The sequence below is a fragment of the Strix uralensis genome, chromosome 5 (assembly GCF_047716275.1).
Source record: "Strix uralensis isolate ZFMK-TIS-50842 chromosome 5, bStrUra1, whole genome shotgun sequence".
In the NCBI taxonomy this organism is placed as follows: domain Eukaryota; kingdom Metazoa; phylum Chordata; class Aves; order Strigiformes; family Strigidae; genus Strix; species Strix uralensis.
In genome coordinates, this window is record NC_133976.1 from 48,103,094 (window position 1) to 48,121,730 (window position 18,637).

General features: G+C 39.7%; 1 protein-coding gene across 3 annotated transcripts in view; it reads right to left on the reverse strand.

Annotated features, from left to right (window-relative positions):
- Positions 1–12,222, reverse strand: part of RASSF9 (Ras association domain family member 9) — a 28,242-nt gene extending 16,020 nt beyond the window's left edge. Inside the window, exon 1 of one of the 3 annotated variants that reach the window (XM_074869402.1) lies at positions 11,878–12,222. In XM_074869402.1, the coding sequence (XP_074725503.1) occupies positions 11,878–11,924 (47 nt within the window). In that variant the 5' untranslated portion in view covers positions 11,925–12,222. Of the gene's footprint in view, positions 1–11,177; positions 11,191–11,491; positions 11,517–11,877 lie in introns of those variants that run through there. The other 2 variants (XM_074869404.1, XM_074869403.1) reach the window with 2 other exon arrangements.
- Between the last annotated feature and the right edge of the window lie 6,415 nt (positions 12,223–18,637).

Here is an 18,637-nt window from a genome sequence, read left to right on the forward strand (position 1 = left end):
AGAGAGCACAAGAGCTTGCAAAACTAGTTCTAACCAGCTGAGCAATAGAGATAGGGAAGGCAAGAAGGGAGGAATTGCTATCTGAAAGCAAGGTTAATGCTGGATCATAAAGATCAAGAGTAATGGGAAATTCACTAGATTAATGTAAAGAAGAAAGCATAGGCAAGAGGGAGCTACAGAGGATGGTGCCCAGTTGCACACACACACACAATTTTTAGCTATGAGAAGATGAAGGAAGATGACTGCAGAGGAAAGACATTCCATGATTCAGATGAAAAGCCATGTGAATCCTAAAATATTTGAATGATCTTGACTTAAGACCCAAAACTGTTCTAGAACAGAGATAATGAGTTTCCAGCTGTGGCCACCTGAATAGGCTCATAGCCATGTCAGTTGTCCATCACAACCATTCCCCTGGAGCTGAGCTGCTTGTCTGACCTCCGAACAACATGAGTCATAAATTAGACCATAAAGATAAAGGTCTTGTTAAACCATCTAAGATAACCCACCTGAATGTGACTGAACAGTTTAGGAAGAAATCATTCAAAAATTTGACACAGATGAAAAGATGGAAACCCCTGGCAAAAGATTTGTGGTGAACAGTGAGAGCAAGTATGGGCCAAAAACCTGCAGTGGGCACAGCTGAAGCCAAACAAGGTCAGGTGTCTGTGGCCAAAGATCAAGGCAGGCCCAAGAAATAATGGGGCTAGTATTACGAGACACATCTATGGCAGGATAGTGATTATCCTAAGAGGGCTGTGACACCAGAAAGACACTGCAAACTACTTGTTGTCTTTAGTTCACAGAAAGTCAGACTGAGTCAACACTCAAATTAATTTGATGTTTCTTTATTTCACAGATCCAAATGTCTTTGCAGGTGGGGACCCTTTCAACATATGAGCAATTCAGATGACTTCATAGCTCAGGGAGGACAAAAATGCAGTTTACTTGTAACAAGGCACTTCATAAGCTGAATGGATACCACAGTGGCTGCACACACCTGAATGAAGGCATTCTTCCTTCTGCCATGTGAATTGCTCTGTGATATTTGGAGAAATAAACATATTTAGCATTCTTCCATGACATGTTCACATTCTGTTTGACACTTCTGACTTTCAAATAACCCTTGTATGTACCCAGTTTTGTACTATGTAGATGCATAGGTACACAATCTGTGGAAGTGGCTATTTCTGCACATACTGTTTATATATACAATGATTGGGGGTTGTAATACATTGTATTGTACATTAGATGTAGATGATACAGGTTAGATCTACAATAGGATATGTGACTATATCTTATGTGCTATACATATGCATTACATGATCACACACAACACAAACTGTCATATATGCATTTATATACCAAATATATGCCTACCACACAGAAAGACTTCAGCAGAAAGAAATATGCTTAAGTTGCAGTCAAGTACTCAAAAAATTTTAAGCATTGGTGTTAAAGTTTTCCATGCTACTTAGTTCAATGAAAATGAACTTGATTCAGCATATCCATAGCAAGGTGCATTCTATCCATTACACTGGGCCCCTGCCTCACTTGAAAGGATACAAGAGACAATACTTGGTTTTGCCAGAGCCACAGAAGGCACTGAGGCATTCCAGACACTGAGTCTTACAACTTTCAGGTGTCTTTCCCACTGTGGACATTCATAAACCCCTCTTGGATACCTGAATTTCCACAAAAAGTGCTGCAGAGAAGTTCAACTCGTAACAGTGGGATTTGCTGACACCAGCAAGTTCAGCAGGAACTGAACTGAAGCAGTCAGAAGCATGAACAAAAGGGCAGGACTTAGGTACTGTTAGACTACATTCAAATATTCACTGCATAAAAAGTACAATATTAATTAGAACACAAACCAAAAGCCTGATCCTCTTCTCCCACTGAAGCCTTCAACACAAATCCTTGTCTTTCTCTAGGTTATCGTAACTCATATGAGTCATCACAAAATGGAACGGCTTCAACATGAATACTGAAAGAATTTCAGTTTAGAATAACCTGACAGGACTTTCCTGACACATACATGTTGAGGACGTCAATGTGGGCATCTCACAGGGGTGTTCTGGCCACCAGGGTGCCTGACTGCACTTTGTGTGTTGTTACACATGCTCTGAACAGGGCTATTAGATGGGACCTCATAGCTGAAAAAGATGAAAGATTGCCTTTTTCTTGATTTTGGTAAGGTGTGAGGGAAGAACATAACTGCAGGGTTTTCAGGACCGATGTAAGACATGACAGGAGTATAGGTGGCTGGGGAGTGCTGCCAGTCAGAATTTTACTACCTCAGGATTTAATCATAATTTTGTGAACATCAGAAGTTCTTAAAGCTTGTCTTAGGTGACTACAATGATGTTTAGGTACCGCAGCCTCCTTCATAAAACTAGCCCTCATTACTTATATTTGTTCAGTATGTGTCCTTTTATATCTTCTCTCCTATGTACGGTACTACTCTTTGTAGAAGACATTCCTTAATTTAATCTTTTGCTATACACTTTTTATCACCAGATATTCAATTGCTTCACAAGCTGACACATTACTGAATTTATCTCTACATATTCTTGCAGGGAGATAACTCCCTTTTACAAACCAAAGCTTAAAAAGATTTACGCCAAAGCTATCCACTTATTTAAATTCCTACTCTGGCTAACTGAATTGGTATCTATAGAGATATGTCCATAAACTCTCTTTGCTTAGCCCTTGTGCAAAACAGATTACAGGACACTGAATTCAAACAAGGAACATGCAGTGAGTAACCACTTTTGTAAACTGCGGTTTATCTGACTTGCCCAACATCACATAGGAATTTTGTGGCAGGGGCAGGGAAGACATCCATGCTGTTAGGATGGTTCTCCCTTAATCATACATTATCCATCTGTAATTCACCTCTCCATTCACTAGTCCCTTTTTAATTTCTAAAATGAATGGTACAAAAGATGGTTAATTAGGTGCTCCACAACGTCTGAGCATGCTCCATGAAGACATTCCCTTTGAAAGTGATTGGGGTGGAGCTCATGTCATCTACCTTAAGCTATTTAAAATGCAAATGTGTAGTCAAAGATAATTTTCCGACCTTCCTCTGTAATCAGTGGGGTAAGATAGGCACCTCCAAAAGGGTGAGTAATCCCATATTGAAAGCCTGTCTAAGGGTGAATGAACTGCCCTCTGGAAGTGTTTAGATGTATCCATTAACTACAAAGAGTACCTAGATGACTAGATACCTAAATTTTCAATGGCTCAAGTTGAGTAAGATGAAGCTCAACTTCTGTGTTTTAACGTGTACCTGAATCTTATGAACAGTATAAGTGTCAGTAAAAGTAATACTGTGACCATCCACAACTGCAGTTTCAAACATAACTCAGATCTTTGTCTGACACCTGTAGTGGCCTTCATGGGTAAACAAACATGAGTAGTTATCTACCTAGACCTTAAAGTACCAGAAGTCTGGGAAAGTGCAGTAAAGTCAATACTAATCCTACATTTTTGTTAGAAAAATGGATTTGTACAGAGCTTTTCGGTAAAACAGGATACTAACAGCAAAGTGGCCTCAAGAGATACAGGCAATAATCAAGTTAAACAAGTATACTTAGTGCCTTAGCAATCAGTACAGAGGAAGTCTGTCAACAGGTAATGTCCAAGTGAAACAACAGTTCTGAACATCAATTTACCAATTAGGAAGCCAACAGAAACAAGAGCATATGATCCCACATTTATAAATATTACTAAGCCACTCTTTGATTAGTGAACAGAATCTGATAACGTCCTATGACAAATGAGGAATACTTTATGTCATCAAAACAGTGCCCCAACTGTTGCTCTGAAAAATTTTGTAGTTTAAAAGTGCTTTCACAGTGGAAATTACCCTTTGTAGAAATAATCCTTTTCCATTTGGAGGAGGTTAGGGAAAGTAAGTAAGGTGTTCCACATGGATGAAGGAATCTATTAACACAGAGTAAATTACAGGTTCAAGACCCAAGGGCAGACTCTCTTAAAAATTAGTAGTCTTCACTCAACTACATTATTCCACTGAGGTAATGCATCCTTACTAGTTAAAGTAAAGTAAACATATTTATGCCTGACCAAAACAAAACTTGATCTAATAGATTATTACATGTTTATAAACCTGATTTTGTCCTCAAATGTGAGAATGTTACACTTTTGCATATTTATTTAAATCCTTGTTAGTTTTGTGTTATTAAAAGGAGGATGAAATAAATACCTTGTGCTTTTCAAGAGAGCTGATTATATTTTCCATTATGATAGGAAATTCATAACTCAGAATTCTTTATATTAATGAATGAGAACAGATAGGGTTTGAAAATAAAGAAAGCAAATTAATCAGATTGACAGTTTTGACCATTAAAATAGACAAATTTACGTATTTCATTCACATCAAATACCTACCCACTGTACAAATATATTTTCCTTCTATCATTACTCTGCAGCTGCCTGATGAATATGAAAGTAAAAACCAAAAAAACAAACACAAAAGAACAACCCCAACCCAGGAAAACAGAGGTTTACATCACCTCCAAGTTTACAACGTAAGAAATAAGTTGGTAGCCTGGCTTCTTCTAATGCTAATGCTCAAAAAACGTATGTCTAGCAACCATCTAAACTACAAATGAAATGGTTCAAATTGACAGAGGCAAACATGTACTCAGGCAGACTGGAGTGAGAGTGAAATAGGAGTAAGTTGGTGAAAGAGAAACACATCTTTAAATAAAGTGCATTTGAGCGGTTTGCCAAACTTGCACTGGAAATTTTTTTCAAGTTTAGTGTCTTTTATTGCTCTCCACATGATACCAGGACTTAGGTTTAATAGTATTAAAAATATAATTACATGACAACTTTATTATCATTACCAATTAAAACTTTCCATTCTTATTTTTGGTTTCAAACATTAACTTTCATTCCTTATGTCCACCTCACAAAACTACCTCAAAATCTGTTCAGATACACATGGCATTTTTTAATTTATTTCCCTTTCTGTGACATTACAACCCTCCTCACAAGCCATTTTTAAGATTATGAAAAATTTTAGGCTATTGAAAATTCCTCAGTGAATCATGTGAAATCAAACCTGAACAATCCACAGTGTATTCTACTTCTCTGCATGGCAGACAGCTCTAGTGGACTGTACAAGAATTAGAAAGAAGGAACTCCCAGATTTTATTCATACTTCTCCCACTAACTGGCTTTCACACTCTGCACTTCCACAGATTTTACACTGTCTAGTCATGCCCTACTTATTTTCCTGAGGCATGTAAATATTATCACCTAAATTACAGCTAAGGAAAACTACATATGCTTATCAGTTGTCTGAGGTCACAAACAAGTTGGTATTGTTACTGCTATTGCAACACATACACCTTAAGTACATTTTTGGATAGGTCAAGACAGGAAAAGGCAACTAGTGGGTCTTCTGGTGCCTATTTGAGGCAAGTTCCAGAAAGGTGCTCAAAAAAGTTTTCTTTTGGACAAGGTTCCCCAAAAAAAGCAACTTCCAAAATCACTAATTAGCTCTTAACTTTTATATTTATGTGTAACACATAAGCATGAGAAATGATTTATGAATATTTCTCATTTTTATTGCAAGAATTTTGCAGGTCCATGGTAGATTTTCAGTCCTGGAAGGTAAAATGCCATCCCCAGAATTTTCATGAAAACTGTACTGCACTCAGTTCTAAGTAAATTTTTCTAATGGGACACATAGACATGGAATAGTTGATTAAACAAAAGACCAGATGCAAACTAATCTGATAGAAATTTTCAGAGAATTCTGCACGACATTTGTCTGTAACACAGTATCTTACCTACCCGAAAATTAAACTGAACTGTATTTGTTTAGTGCCTACATTCTGTCGAGGATGGCTCTGGCCTTTGTTATACAAATAAATTTAGTCATCTGTTTTCTCCTCTAATTCTGTTGGGTTGGCCACTCTTTCTTTCTGTTCATCCTGAAACCACTTGTCTCTTATCTGCTGTGTCCTGTGTGATAATTGGGGAATTGTTAGCATGGTAACTCTGCAGAAGATGACAGAAAGTCACCATCTTGAAACTATCGTAACACATAAGAGAAATGCCCTGGGTACCAACATGTCCAACGTTCAGTTCTAGGCTTCACTTAGTGTGTGGTCTTAAACAAAAGCTTTATCTTGCATCATCCTTTCTGTCACCACTAACAAGGATTTAGCTACATACTAAACATAGAAGTTGGACAAACTAATTAAGGCTTGTACAGCATATGTGCTATAATGCTTGCAAACAATAATGTTTAAGACTATAATTTAAAATTGCTATTATTCATCATATAAAACAAACAAAACAAAAAATAAGATTTTCTGAGCATTGGTCAATCAAGAGGTACTACTCTGTGATTATCACTTTTATTAAAGTTATTAGAATTTTTAAAAAATCCCCATCTCTGAAATCTTCCCTCTCTACTGAAATCATTACATATTTAGCAACATGTCTGAGTCTTTTCTCTGCATGTAAAATGCTAATTTTTCATCAGTAAGGTAGGAAATCACCTCTGACCAGCAAGACTCATCCTCTGTATTACTAAAAATGTGTTTCTTTGTCTGAAAGCTCTCTCCTCAGTCTGACTCTACATTATATTAGTGTTCCAGATTAGTATCAACCTAAGTAATGCTCTTTCCTTAGATGGTGTAGTATTACACACATTTATTACTCATTTTATTTACTCCTTTGGAATGAAATTGCTGTCCGCCCTCCTGGAATAGTAGATAATTAACTCTTTAGAAATAAGGATAGTGTTTTGGTAGACTAAAAGCTCTTCCTGAAAGTGAAGTGAACAAATATGTACAAAGATTATTACAAAATGTATGCAACCATTTTGACCCCTGAGAAAAGCTGACAAGCCAGACCAGAAAATAAATTACAATGTATGAACTCTGGCTCAAAAAGGAACAACTTTGATAGTTCACTAATACATCTCACACTCAAGGAAAAGTAAAAATACGGAGAAGAATGTGTTCCACCACTACCAAACAAGCACCATCTTTTCAACCTAAAAATTTAACACAGACAGCACCACTGATTCTAAATAAGCTTTTATCTACCCCCTCCAACATACATACCAAATGCCTGGTAGTCTTGAATCAAAAAGCACCTTTATAGCTTCATATAGACTTTTCTCCGGGTATGCTCATCCAAGAGAAGTATTAGACATCTCACATGATCCCATGAGACTTACAATGTGGGTCACACACAGTTCATTTAGATAAGCAGCTGATCTCCAAGAGCTTTTCCAGTCCCAACCTAAATACTGAGCATTTTCAGTTTTGCTTCACCAAGGCTTAAAATGTACAGCAGTGTACTCAACCGCAGAGCAGTAGAGATATTCAGAGTAATACTCAAATCACTGTGCTAACTACGTGCGATGAGAAACTACTGGAGGGAGGGAGGGAGGGAGGGAGGGAGGAAACATGCTAATCCTAGGTCAGTATCAGACATGAAGTCTCTAATCTAATTCATTAACCTGCACTGTAATATAAAACCTGAGAGAATAATTGAATGTTTCTGTCACTGAGGGGCCTCTGACTGACAGGACGGGAAGAAGTCCCTCTATATCCATACGAATGAATGGATATATATGTCTGTCTTTCTACCTCTGAACCAGAGGTGATCAGACATAACGAATAGGCAAAGTAAATCTTTGCCTCCTGTACAGAAACACTACGTTAATTGCTGTGGCACTGAGATATTGACAGTAAAACGTGGAAAAGAACAGGAAGGAAAATCAAAAGGAATAAATACATTTAAATAATAACAGATTTGTAACACAAGTGTTTCATCATCAAACAGTACTTTGGGTTCAGTTGTGTTGTATGTCAACAGAGGATACAAATGGTTGTGGTAAACTCAGGACCAGCATGAATTACACTGGCAAAAAAAATTTCTCAAGCTATTTGTGCCTAACAGGACAGCCCTACAGCATCAACGACAACTACGTGAACAAGACAGATTATCTGTACCTCTCCCTCTCAGTTTGCTACTTCCCTGGCTACAATTTGCATGGATCAGTAGAGCTTTGACAAGTTTGGGTAAGGTTTATGTGAAAAACCCAAGGAAGTGGCCTCAATGAAAGAGAAATAGCAATAGAGTTGGCTTTCTTGGTGTGGGATCACTGGGCGGATATGACAATTATAGCTCCAAATATCGAGATGATGGGTAACGTTTGAAGTATTTAAATGAACCTAAAGACCCATTCACTCAGAAGTGACCAAATCTAGCACCCAAGAGCAAAGAAGTTCTAATCTTACAGAAAATCAGTGGGGCATAGATTCCTGTTCTACTTAGCAACCAGGAAATTGTATACAATGTGAAACTCTGGTACATAAACATTGCAAGTATATATGCTGTATATTTGTTGCTCATATTTGGATAGGGAGCTTTTCTGTCTCTGTGTACTGAAATGTGTTAAGATCAATACTAGACCTTATCTGCAAAGAACTCAGTGCCCTTTCTTTTATTCCATCTTTGGCTGAGCATTTCCTCACATCATCACACTTCCAAAGTGTGATGTGAGCTGAGTGTTCCTCACACTTCCAAAGAATTGCATCTTCAAGAGATCTGCAGAAAAATAAATCCCTTTGAGTTTATTGATGTTACAGAGGCTTAGTCCTGCAGGAAACTGTCCTTTTTTCTCTATTACGTTAGAGGGTAGAACCTGTCGCTGCTGAACACATTTGGATTTGCAGGTGGGTGGGGCATGGCTTTTGTTACCTTTTGAATGCATTGTTCTCCAGGGGACACATTGACAAGCACAAACATGCTCTGAGGGCTATATTTCTGGTTGTCACAGGAGGTCAAAGACTAACATAAAAACTCCTCATAACTCTTGAAAAATATATCAAGATATCACTCATTCTCTTTCTGGACAAGAAAAATATGTTGAGGTCACATTCCTAGTGGCTGCTCCTCTGAAATCGAATCAGGGTTTACAGTGATTTAGTGGTTACCTAGGCCTTGTGCTGTGTCTCTGTATGAGCAAGATTTCAGCAGCCCAAGAGAGTAATACCAACTGAAAATCTTTCAAATACTAGAAGCAGTTCAGCACAGGTTTTGTCCTCCTGAGGTTTAATCTGTTTCTTTCTCTAAAGGCTCATGGCATCACAGCCAACATCCCCCGCCTCTTGCTCAAATACCTCACACATGCAAATACAGTTAAGAGTAACCTCTTTGTTTAAATTCTGAGGTCTCAGGGGTAGAGACTGACATTTTATGATCTGGATGTGAAGAGTCTAGTATGAAAAAGGTCCCTGATCTGGGACCTCTGGGCAATGCTGCAAGACAAGCACTAATTACAGAGGTGTCATCTTGTTATCTCAGCAAATGAGCGTAACGCCTTAATTCTCCTTCTGGCTCTTCTTCCAACTACCTTTGTTGCCTTGACTTAGCTTTATGTCCTCCTCCTGTAAACATAGATTTTAGTCCTCATTTGCTTATCTTATAACCCTCAGGAGTTATATTTATATATAGCAAACGGCCATTAAAAACTTTGTGAAAAAAAAACAAACCCTGAGTTTCTCAAAAAGATGGACAAGCACTAGACATAAACAAAGCAGCAGATTAAATATATACATTTATGCATGTTGTCCCCCTTTACAGGTAGGCAAACTAAGACAAGGTAATGAGCCACAAGTTCTGACTCCCCAACTGCTCTAAACAGTCAAGGATTTTAAACTCACTTGACTTCCTTTTCAAGGTTTCAAATGAGTTCACAAATATACAATTATAATGAAAAAAAGAGTTACTACATAGGTCTTCAACCATACTACAAGACCCTTTTACTAACTGCATAAGCAAAGTTTAATTCTCAAAATTCAGTACCAAAAGCTAATGTTAAATTCACAGAAATTTAAATATTTTTATAGATAACACATCTTAAGAATTACGTAGTTTTCTTTGTTCTTGAAGCTCCCCCCCCCCATTTCTGTAATCTCAAGACTTTCAGCCCCTTATTGCAACCTGTCTGCCATTAAAAGCATTTATGGGGGGGGGGGGGGGGGGGGGAGAGGGGCAGGGTGCGACGAGAAGAAAATGCTAGATTTTTACAGTAATGGTTCTTTTGGCATTTTAATTTTTATTGCCTATTTAAAGCTTTGGATTATGACTTGCTTTTCCTGAGGAATAAAATCTCACATCAGCAGACACAGTGAGATTGATCCAATTACTATAAAGATATTTTAAACTTCCAAAAAAGAAACAGTTTCACTGTTGGCCAGAGTGGAACTGTGCTTTGCTATTTAACTGTTATTCAGGTAACTGACGGAGGTAAAAAAACTTCTATTTTAATAGTAATAAATTTACAGTTCTATGTAAAAGCAATTTCATGTAAAAGTTCACATCCACCTTTCCAGATCTTCTAAACATAAAATGGCCACATGAGAAGTACAACAAAGTTTTCCTGTTTCCAGACACATTAGCAAAATACAGTTTAATCAGTAACCTACAATATTAACAATTCTGAAACAGTATCCTATTTTTTAAATCTTGACTGTTAGAGTCTTTCTGATTTATATTCCATATAATATGCTAAAATAGTATTTTCACACAATCCCAACAAATACAATCCCACCCGAATAACTTCCATCAAACGTGAAAATCAGAAGCCAAACCTGGAAAAAAATCAGGACATTTTTACAAGACTTTTTAGGGTCCAATTATATTCCCCCTGGAAAAGATTTTCCCTTGCGCACCCTTAAATACAAACTGAATTTCAGTGGAGAGCACCAGACAAAGCAGGGAAGAGATTGCAAGTGATTTTTGAGTTTCTTGCTGAGCCAAAATTTCAGTGATCTCTTTCTGTTCAGTCTTAGCTAGACGGGTTCGACCACGGTAAATTCCATGGGGTCCAAACAAATTTACTCCACGCCAAGCACATTTACTCTTTAAAAGTCTAGTGCCATCCTAGCACTTAAAATGATTACATAACTCTTTTTCTTCTTTTTACAGTTGGTGTGCATGGCATGTGGGAGTACGCACAAGGTGAGGGGCAAAGTCCCCGTAAAGGAACTTCGCAAGAGGCAACCCAGGGACCACAGCTGTCACCCTGAACATTTCTCCAGGCAACAAAACCATAGGCAGTCAAGTCCAGCTCAGACTAAAGGCTAACCAAAAAAAAGCATCCCCCCTACCTACGCTGGGAGATCGTTGCTCTCCTACCTCCCAGGTTTACAGCCAGCGGACGACTTAAGGCACGGGGTTGATCCTGAGGGGCTGCAGGCTGAGGCTCTCCCTGCCAGGGAAGCGGGGGGAAAGCAGATGGCGAGGGGCCCGGAGCCCGGCCCGGCCCGGCCGCCGCAGTCCCCCGGGAGAAACTCGGGGAGTTGTTTTCCCAGCGCGGGCGGGGGGCTCCAGGTCCACCCCCCCGGCCGTCGGCCCTCGCTGCCGCCGGCAGGACCCGCAGGCCGGGGCCGCCAGCCTGTTCTACCCCCCGGCCGACCCTCACCTCGGTACCGCGGCGGGGCTGCCAATGTTCGCCTGGGTTTAGACGGGGGAGGTTCGAAGTCAGGAAGAGCTGTATCTTCCCCTCACTGAGAATACTGCCCAGGAGTCAAAAGAGCCACAGCGAAGAGGGGAGCGGCAAGTCCGGGAGAGGGCTGGGGGGGGCGGGGGGTGGTGGTGGAGGGGCGCCCCTTCCCTCCGCACAGGCCGACCCGCTCCCCCCGGCCCGGCTCCCGCTCGCAGGTGAGCCCCCAGGTTACAGCTCCCGGGAGCGGCATCTGTCCGGAGCAACACATCCTCCCCCCAGAACCAAACAACAACAACAAAAAGTATAAAAGAAATCCATCCCATATCGCCCTCCGTTTTCCTCCACGTACCCACGCACTTTACCTGTTTTTATGCCGGGTTTTTAATAAATTCCTTCCAAAGGGAGCCATGATCCCAGCGGCAGAAGCATAACATCAGCGATCCCCAAACAATTCGAGGGTGTTCCCTTCTCCCCTATTTTTCCCCTGAGCGCCTTCCAGCTCGTTAATAGTCACTGAGCGTAGCGATGAGCTGGAAGTTGTGCAATTTACTGCTAACTTTGAACTCCGGCTTGTTGCTGCTGCTGCACCTTTGGAGTCCTGCCCAGCTGCAAACTTGAAGGAGGCGTTTAGGAGCAGGAAAAAGAAAGGAGGGGGGGAAATACGCACTTGCTCCTGTGATGTGAAGTTATGCACAGAACTTGCTAAACTTTCAGCCTCGCCACCCTCAGGGCACCAGCCAGCAAATGGGAAAGAAGGGGTTTTGCTCCGGTGGGGAGCTCCATAAAAACACCCAATAAAAGGAATGAAAACTTTCCCCGGGAGGCTCCAGCCACTTCAGGTCAAGTCGTTCAGCTAAACACCAGCACTAATGAAGGGCAAGCAGCAGTTGCCACACCAATTCTCAGTACATAATAATCTGCCTTTTCAGTACTTCTTTACAAGGTGTTGGACAAGTAATGGGAAGATGAAGGGAAAAAGTCAGACTGCTGTGGCCCCTCTGCCCTCCCTGGATTTTTAAGTAAACCAGCATGAAAGCCTTCACACACTAAAAGCACCTCTGAAAACCTCTTAAGCGTGGCCTAGCAGAGAACAAGTGAGGCTGCAACACGAAAGGCTCAGTTCATACTGCAATGTTGCAGGACCTTTTTTGTTATGATTTTAAGCTGGCTTCTCCAGAAGGGAAATGAACGCACACTACAGTTCCTGTTCACTGAAACACCCCTGGGAGAGATTTGGAGTAAAGCTGCAGAAGGGAAAACTTTCTAATGCTTCTGAGGGAAAAAAACAGGCTCCCCTCCACCACCACCCCCCCCTCCTTTACAACGGAGCAAAGGAAAATGGATTGCACCCCAAAGGCTGATGCTGGTGGGTGAAGGACCTGGGCTGGCAGGCAGGTGGGACGCACCCAGTAAAGCCCTCTACTTTCTGCAGTTAATTTAACAGGTATATATTAGATGTAAATCACTCCTTTTTAAATTTTTTTTTGTTCCTTGTTTCTCACATATTACAGGGGAAATTCTTTATGTGGCCGCCCAAAGGTGCAGCACAATAGGGAATTGTTTTATTAACCAAGGGGGATGATTAAATAGGAGCCTACCAGAGTAAGGGCTTATCTGAAAAAAAGGTTTTTTCTTTTTCTAAAATTCCTCTTTCCTCCCTTAGTCAAGATAGTCACAGCAGCCTGAAGAAAACAAAGCAAAGGCCCATTCCATGGGTTACCTATTACTGGCAGCTTTGGGAATACCCCACATATTTTCAGTTCAGTCCCACGCCTCTAAATTCTCTGAGCTGTAACTACAAAGAGAGGGACCGGAGCCTCTTAAAAGCCTTGTTTGGGTAATCATCCAAATAACACAAAAATAGGGAAGCTGAAGCGAAACAACTTTCAGATTCCTTATCCTGCTGCCAGGGTAGATTTTAAATAGTCTGATTTTGGCATTATGAACATAAGCACAAACACATTAAGTCCATAGAAGTCTGTCCTTTTGCTTTGAATCAGGTCATATATGCCACAAAGAGGGGATTTTCTTTTATCTAAAGGACTGGGAAAATTTTTCGGTCCCTAAGAGATGTTCAAGGCGTATTTGGCATAAAAATCAAAACAGTGTAGAATTTCCTAGAGAATAATTAATATACAAATAACTATTTTTATTGGCAGAGGTAAAATGAAATAGCTTTATCTACAGAATAATATTCACTTTTCATTATGAAAATAAATGGGAACTCGATATTTGTAGCTGTTTTTATTACTTCTGAATAGTCATCTCACAATATTAATTTATTCAAATATTAGAATACCATGTAAATTGTTCCTCTTCTACTAGCAAATGCAAAATAATTTTCAACCTAAGATATGTAATGTGGGAACTGAGTCCCTCTATGCAAGTAAATCAAAATGCTTGTTACATTCATGTAGCTATGCAAAGAACTGTAAGAAAGACTCCAGGATAATAAGCAGATATCTTCCCCACAGCTGAGGGAGAAGGTTTTCAGTCTATGCTCTTTCACAGTTAGGCTAACCAAAACCAGGAAGAAAGTAAGTGGGTGTATGATAAAGTCTTACAAAGTAATAAAGGAGAGAATCCTAAGAACGAGGAACATTGCTCTTTACTAAAAACAAGACCAAAGGACATTTAGTATACCATAAAGAAGTGAATACATGCTATTTCACTTGGTATTCAATTAATCTGTAGAACTCAAACAAAAGTATCATAGAGGCCAGAAAGACTTACTGAGTTTATACAAACACATACACAAAAATATAAAAATACATGGATATTTCTCTTAATAACAGAAGGGACAAGAATTTCCATTCCTCAGCACATAAACTGGTCTCTGAATAAACTAGAAATGGTAGCAAAACATTTCAGAGGGACACCTTAATTTGGTAGGCAGTGTTGACACAACAGTTCAGTTAGCTTGCCCTTAAACTTACAAAGTGCCTCAAACTATCTGTATCTGTATGTACATGTCCTTGGTTTTCTTTAAGCTCCAGCTCTGATCTTCCAGGAATATTGGGCCAACATTCCAGACCAGGGCCCTGGCGCTTCCCAGCATGCCACGTGGACATAAAAAGCAACCACTGCTCAAGTTTTTTGAGTATGATCACCTTCTAATCATACTTTCTTCATGCAAAAATCTAAAAGGCGAATGGCTGGTAGCATTGCATTTTTCACGCATGAGTTGTTAAGCTCAGCCAAATAGTTCTCCGACACAGTATCTTCCCCCTAGGAGAAGTAATGAATGAATGGCAGATAGTTCAGTTTGCAGGACTCATTTTTTGAAAACACTCCATACAATACGTATGCAGTGAACTTCAGATCATCAGAAAGATGTGTCAACAATTCACTCTGGTATTTAAAGGAGAAGGAAATGGAATTACAAACACTGGAGTATCACCTACCACCTGGGTAAGCTTAGTGAACAATAAATCTGGATGCCAATCTTGGGTGCTTGATCAGAAAGCTTAAGTTTAATAAATTAAAATGTTTGATTTGCCATCTTCCAAAGTAGCTCACACTGTGTTGTATACATCTCTTTGGCAAAAATATTGCAGCACAGCTATGCTTTAAAACCCAACTTTAACCTAGCTTTAAAACCCAGATTTAACTATATCATTCTATGGGCATGTTTCAGATTAGCTAGGAGCAGGTGTGCCACTGCTCTCTCCTTCCCTTTCTTACCTCTCTTACCCACCACTTAGTTCCAGTGCCTACACAGTCTCTGGCATCTCATCTGATCCTGGTAAACTGATGTTAATTCATTCAAATTCCAGCCCAGCAACAAAAGTTTATTCCTTCTGTTCTGGGCTGATTGGTGAGGTGAGTAGACAAGGAGCAGACAAGATCAGTCAGACAATGTGATTTCCAGGGCTGATGCAAGGGAGGAGTTGAACTTATTATAAGCAGGACTAAGAGAACGAAAGATAGGAAGCGAAGTGAAAGGAGGACATGGAAATAGGGGAAGGGAGTAAGACCTCTTCCTTTGTCTGTGTGGTCAGGCAGCTTGGCAGCTCAATGAAACCTATTCTAAGACTGTATTTACATGAAATGACTTCATCTAATCTAATGTCTTGCTGTCCTTAAAACTGGGGAGGTCTCATCCCTTTCCCACTGGCCCCAAACTCCTGACCCTTTCCTTGTGCCAGGTCTGGTTGTCAAGAGGCTTTGTGCTCAGCCCATTCAACTTTTTAAATGGATGGAAAATGGACTTGACATAGGAAAGTGAATAAACAGTTTTTTGTTGGGCTAACAAGTTAAATTGGCTTATTAAGGTGTCAGACAATTGGCAGGACTGGCATGTGAGGAGAGAATCGTGACCGTGTGGGTAGAGAGATGTGGGAGGAAGACGTCTCGTCTGAGCAGCCCTGAGCAGCTGGATTGGCTCAGCCATGTTGTGTAACTTCATTCTGGCTGCACCAGTGAGCAGCTCAATGGAGGCAACAAAAGTTACCTTAGGAACAGGACAAATTGCCCACTCCTTGCTCTAGATTACTGTGCATAGTCTGCTTCTGGTACCTTGGCTCCTTCATTAAACCATCATAAATATTTATGTCAGCTTTAAGTGCAGCCAAGTATATGAACACAAGACACTAGACTAGATGGGCCAATAGACTAAGAGGGAAGGGTCAGTTCTAGGATTATAACTGGTTAAAAGGCAGCAAACTGGGTGATCCATCTTCAGAGAGGCTGTGGATTTGTGCTGCTCAACTTGCTTGAGAAGATTTGCAGAAGGGGCTCAGAAGACTGGCAGGTGAAGGTCATGTTGATGAGTGCAGAGTGGTACACTGAGAAGAAAATCTAAACAAACCTTTAACTGTCACATCTCAGAAACATAATTTATTTGGGGCAGTTCATGCAAAACCTTAGGTCAATGTTCTACAATGGTAAAACCAAAACCAAAACCAACCAAACAAAGAGATTTAACAATTAATGAGAAAGGAATACAGAATGAAGTGGAAAAGCTTATTATGCCACTGTAAACTTTAATTCTGAGACTACATTTTGAATACCTCAGGTACCCCATCCGAAAAAAGATATAGTGGGAGCAGGGCAAATGGTAGCAAGAGAGGTTTAATATACAGAATAGCTTAATATGTGAAGATAAATTAAGTACAGAGATAAGACTCTTGAATCTGAAGAAAGGTGAATATCTGATTATTATAAGAGAGGTCTACAATAATCTATATCATGGAGAAAATAAAGAGGAAACATTTCTCACAGTGTAGGTACAAGGGCCCACTGAAAGAAATAATCAGACAGCAAAGTTAAAATAAACACACACAAAAGATTGTACTTGTAAGTAAATGAACTGCCCTCTGACTGCAAGTGTCAGGGAGAACAAAAGTATGAATGAGTTAAAAAAGAGATTAGGTAAAACCCTGGAGCATATGGCAAATAGAAGTCACAAAAATCACTGTGTTCTTGGGTCTTTATCACCTCAGTCCAGCTGTTTATCAAACCTCTTTTTCTTTTTCCTTCCTTCCCCTACAGCTCACTAGCTACTGACATAGCCCTAAGTACAGTAAACCTCACGGTTACTTTTGACTTGCAGACTGTGTCCAGATGTAGCATCACCTCAGCTGCTGTGACTTCTGTAGAGAACCTCCAAGTAAGGATTTTCTTGCGCTTTAACACAGCAGTAAACAAAACAGGCAGCTTGTCCCCTGTAAGCAGATTTTTATTCCATATTGCAGATACAGAGCTATTGTTTATATTCTACAAGCCCCAAGTACTCCTAAGCGTAAGCAAGGAGCAACTCTGCGTATGTGGAGTCAAGTTCTTTGTCTGCACATGACTGTCCCAGTCAGCACATTCTTCATCCAGCCCCAAATCCCTTTCTCTCCTTGTTTACATTAGGTACTGAGACAATGTCTTATGACTGAATTTACCGTTTTCTCCATTTCCAACACTCTCCTCTCTATGTGCTCACAGTCCTTCTGTAATGGTGTAAATTTTTGTCAGTTAGGTACTTGAACAGTCTGCAATGAAGAGGCTGGAGCTAATTAAGAGAGCATCGAGGTTTATGAAAGAACATCTTCTTGTTTATCACAAGGACTATTAAATATAATGGTCCAAATAAGCTTTCAGCTCTGAAAATCTTTGAATCACTGATTACCTGATGCTGTGAGTAAAAACACTACCTCATATTTTCCTTGCTTTTATACTCTTCCCTAAATATCTGGTAGTGCTCGCTATATGATGCCAGCAAGGCATTTGGTGTGATCTAGTAGAGCAGCTCTTCTGCTCATGATTGGATGTAACATGACAATTGCTCCTCTCCTTGTGTCTTTTCTCCAGCTTTCTAGCAGTCCTTTTTCTTCGCTCTGCAATTTCGAGTAAAATGTGTTGAGACATGGGCTAAATTCTCAGTTCCTACAGATTTGCACAGTAATAATGGAAACAGCAGACAGGGTTAAATGATCTATATAATATTCTCCTTTTCTCTTTTTTTTAAAAATCCTCTTATGAAGAATATCATATTATTACTTTCCATAACAGTTTTTGCAGCATGCTGCAATAGTATTTTGTGGTTATATTCTTTGGTGTAAGTGCCTGATTTAGTAACAGCTCTGACTATTGTGTCATCTAAGTCAAAGTGAGCAGTTTAGATGAACTGCTGTGTTCCAAAATGCCATACCTCAGACACCAATAATTGGTGTAGAGGATTTATCACAAAACCTAAAACTGATCTGGGCACACCTCCAGAAGCCTTAGCTCAAACTGCATCCATTGTGAAAGGCGTATTGGAAACACAGGTACACCAAAGAAACTTCCTATTACTGGAAGGGTTTAGAAGTTGAAGAGAAGAGAAACAAATAAAATATTTTTCCTTATTTACAAATATGACAAAAATACTTTCCTGATGCAAATATAACATAGGGTTCTCAATACCTTTAATAAGACTTTTTCTATATAGCAATCTTTTCTTTCAAAAGACATGCCAAATTTGCATAATGTACTATAACCTACTCGCATGTTCTGAAAAAAAGCTGCTTATTCTTATGCTGCCTACCATCCGAGGATAAGCAATGACAGTCCTTGCAGCACTAAATGAGAAAAGATGAGCATAGGATTTGTAGATAAGCAATTGACAGTATTATTTTCAATGATCTGAAGACT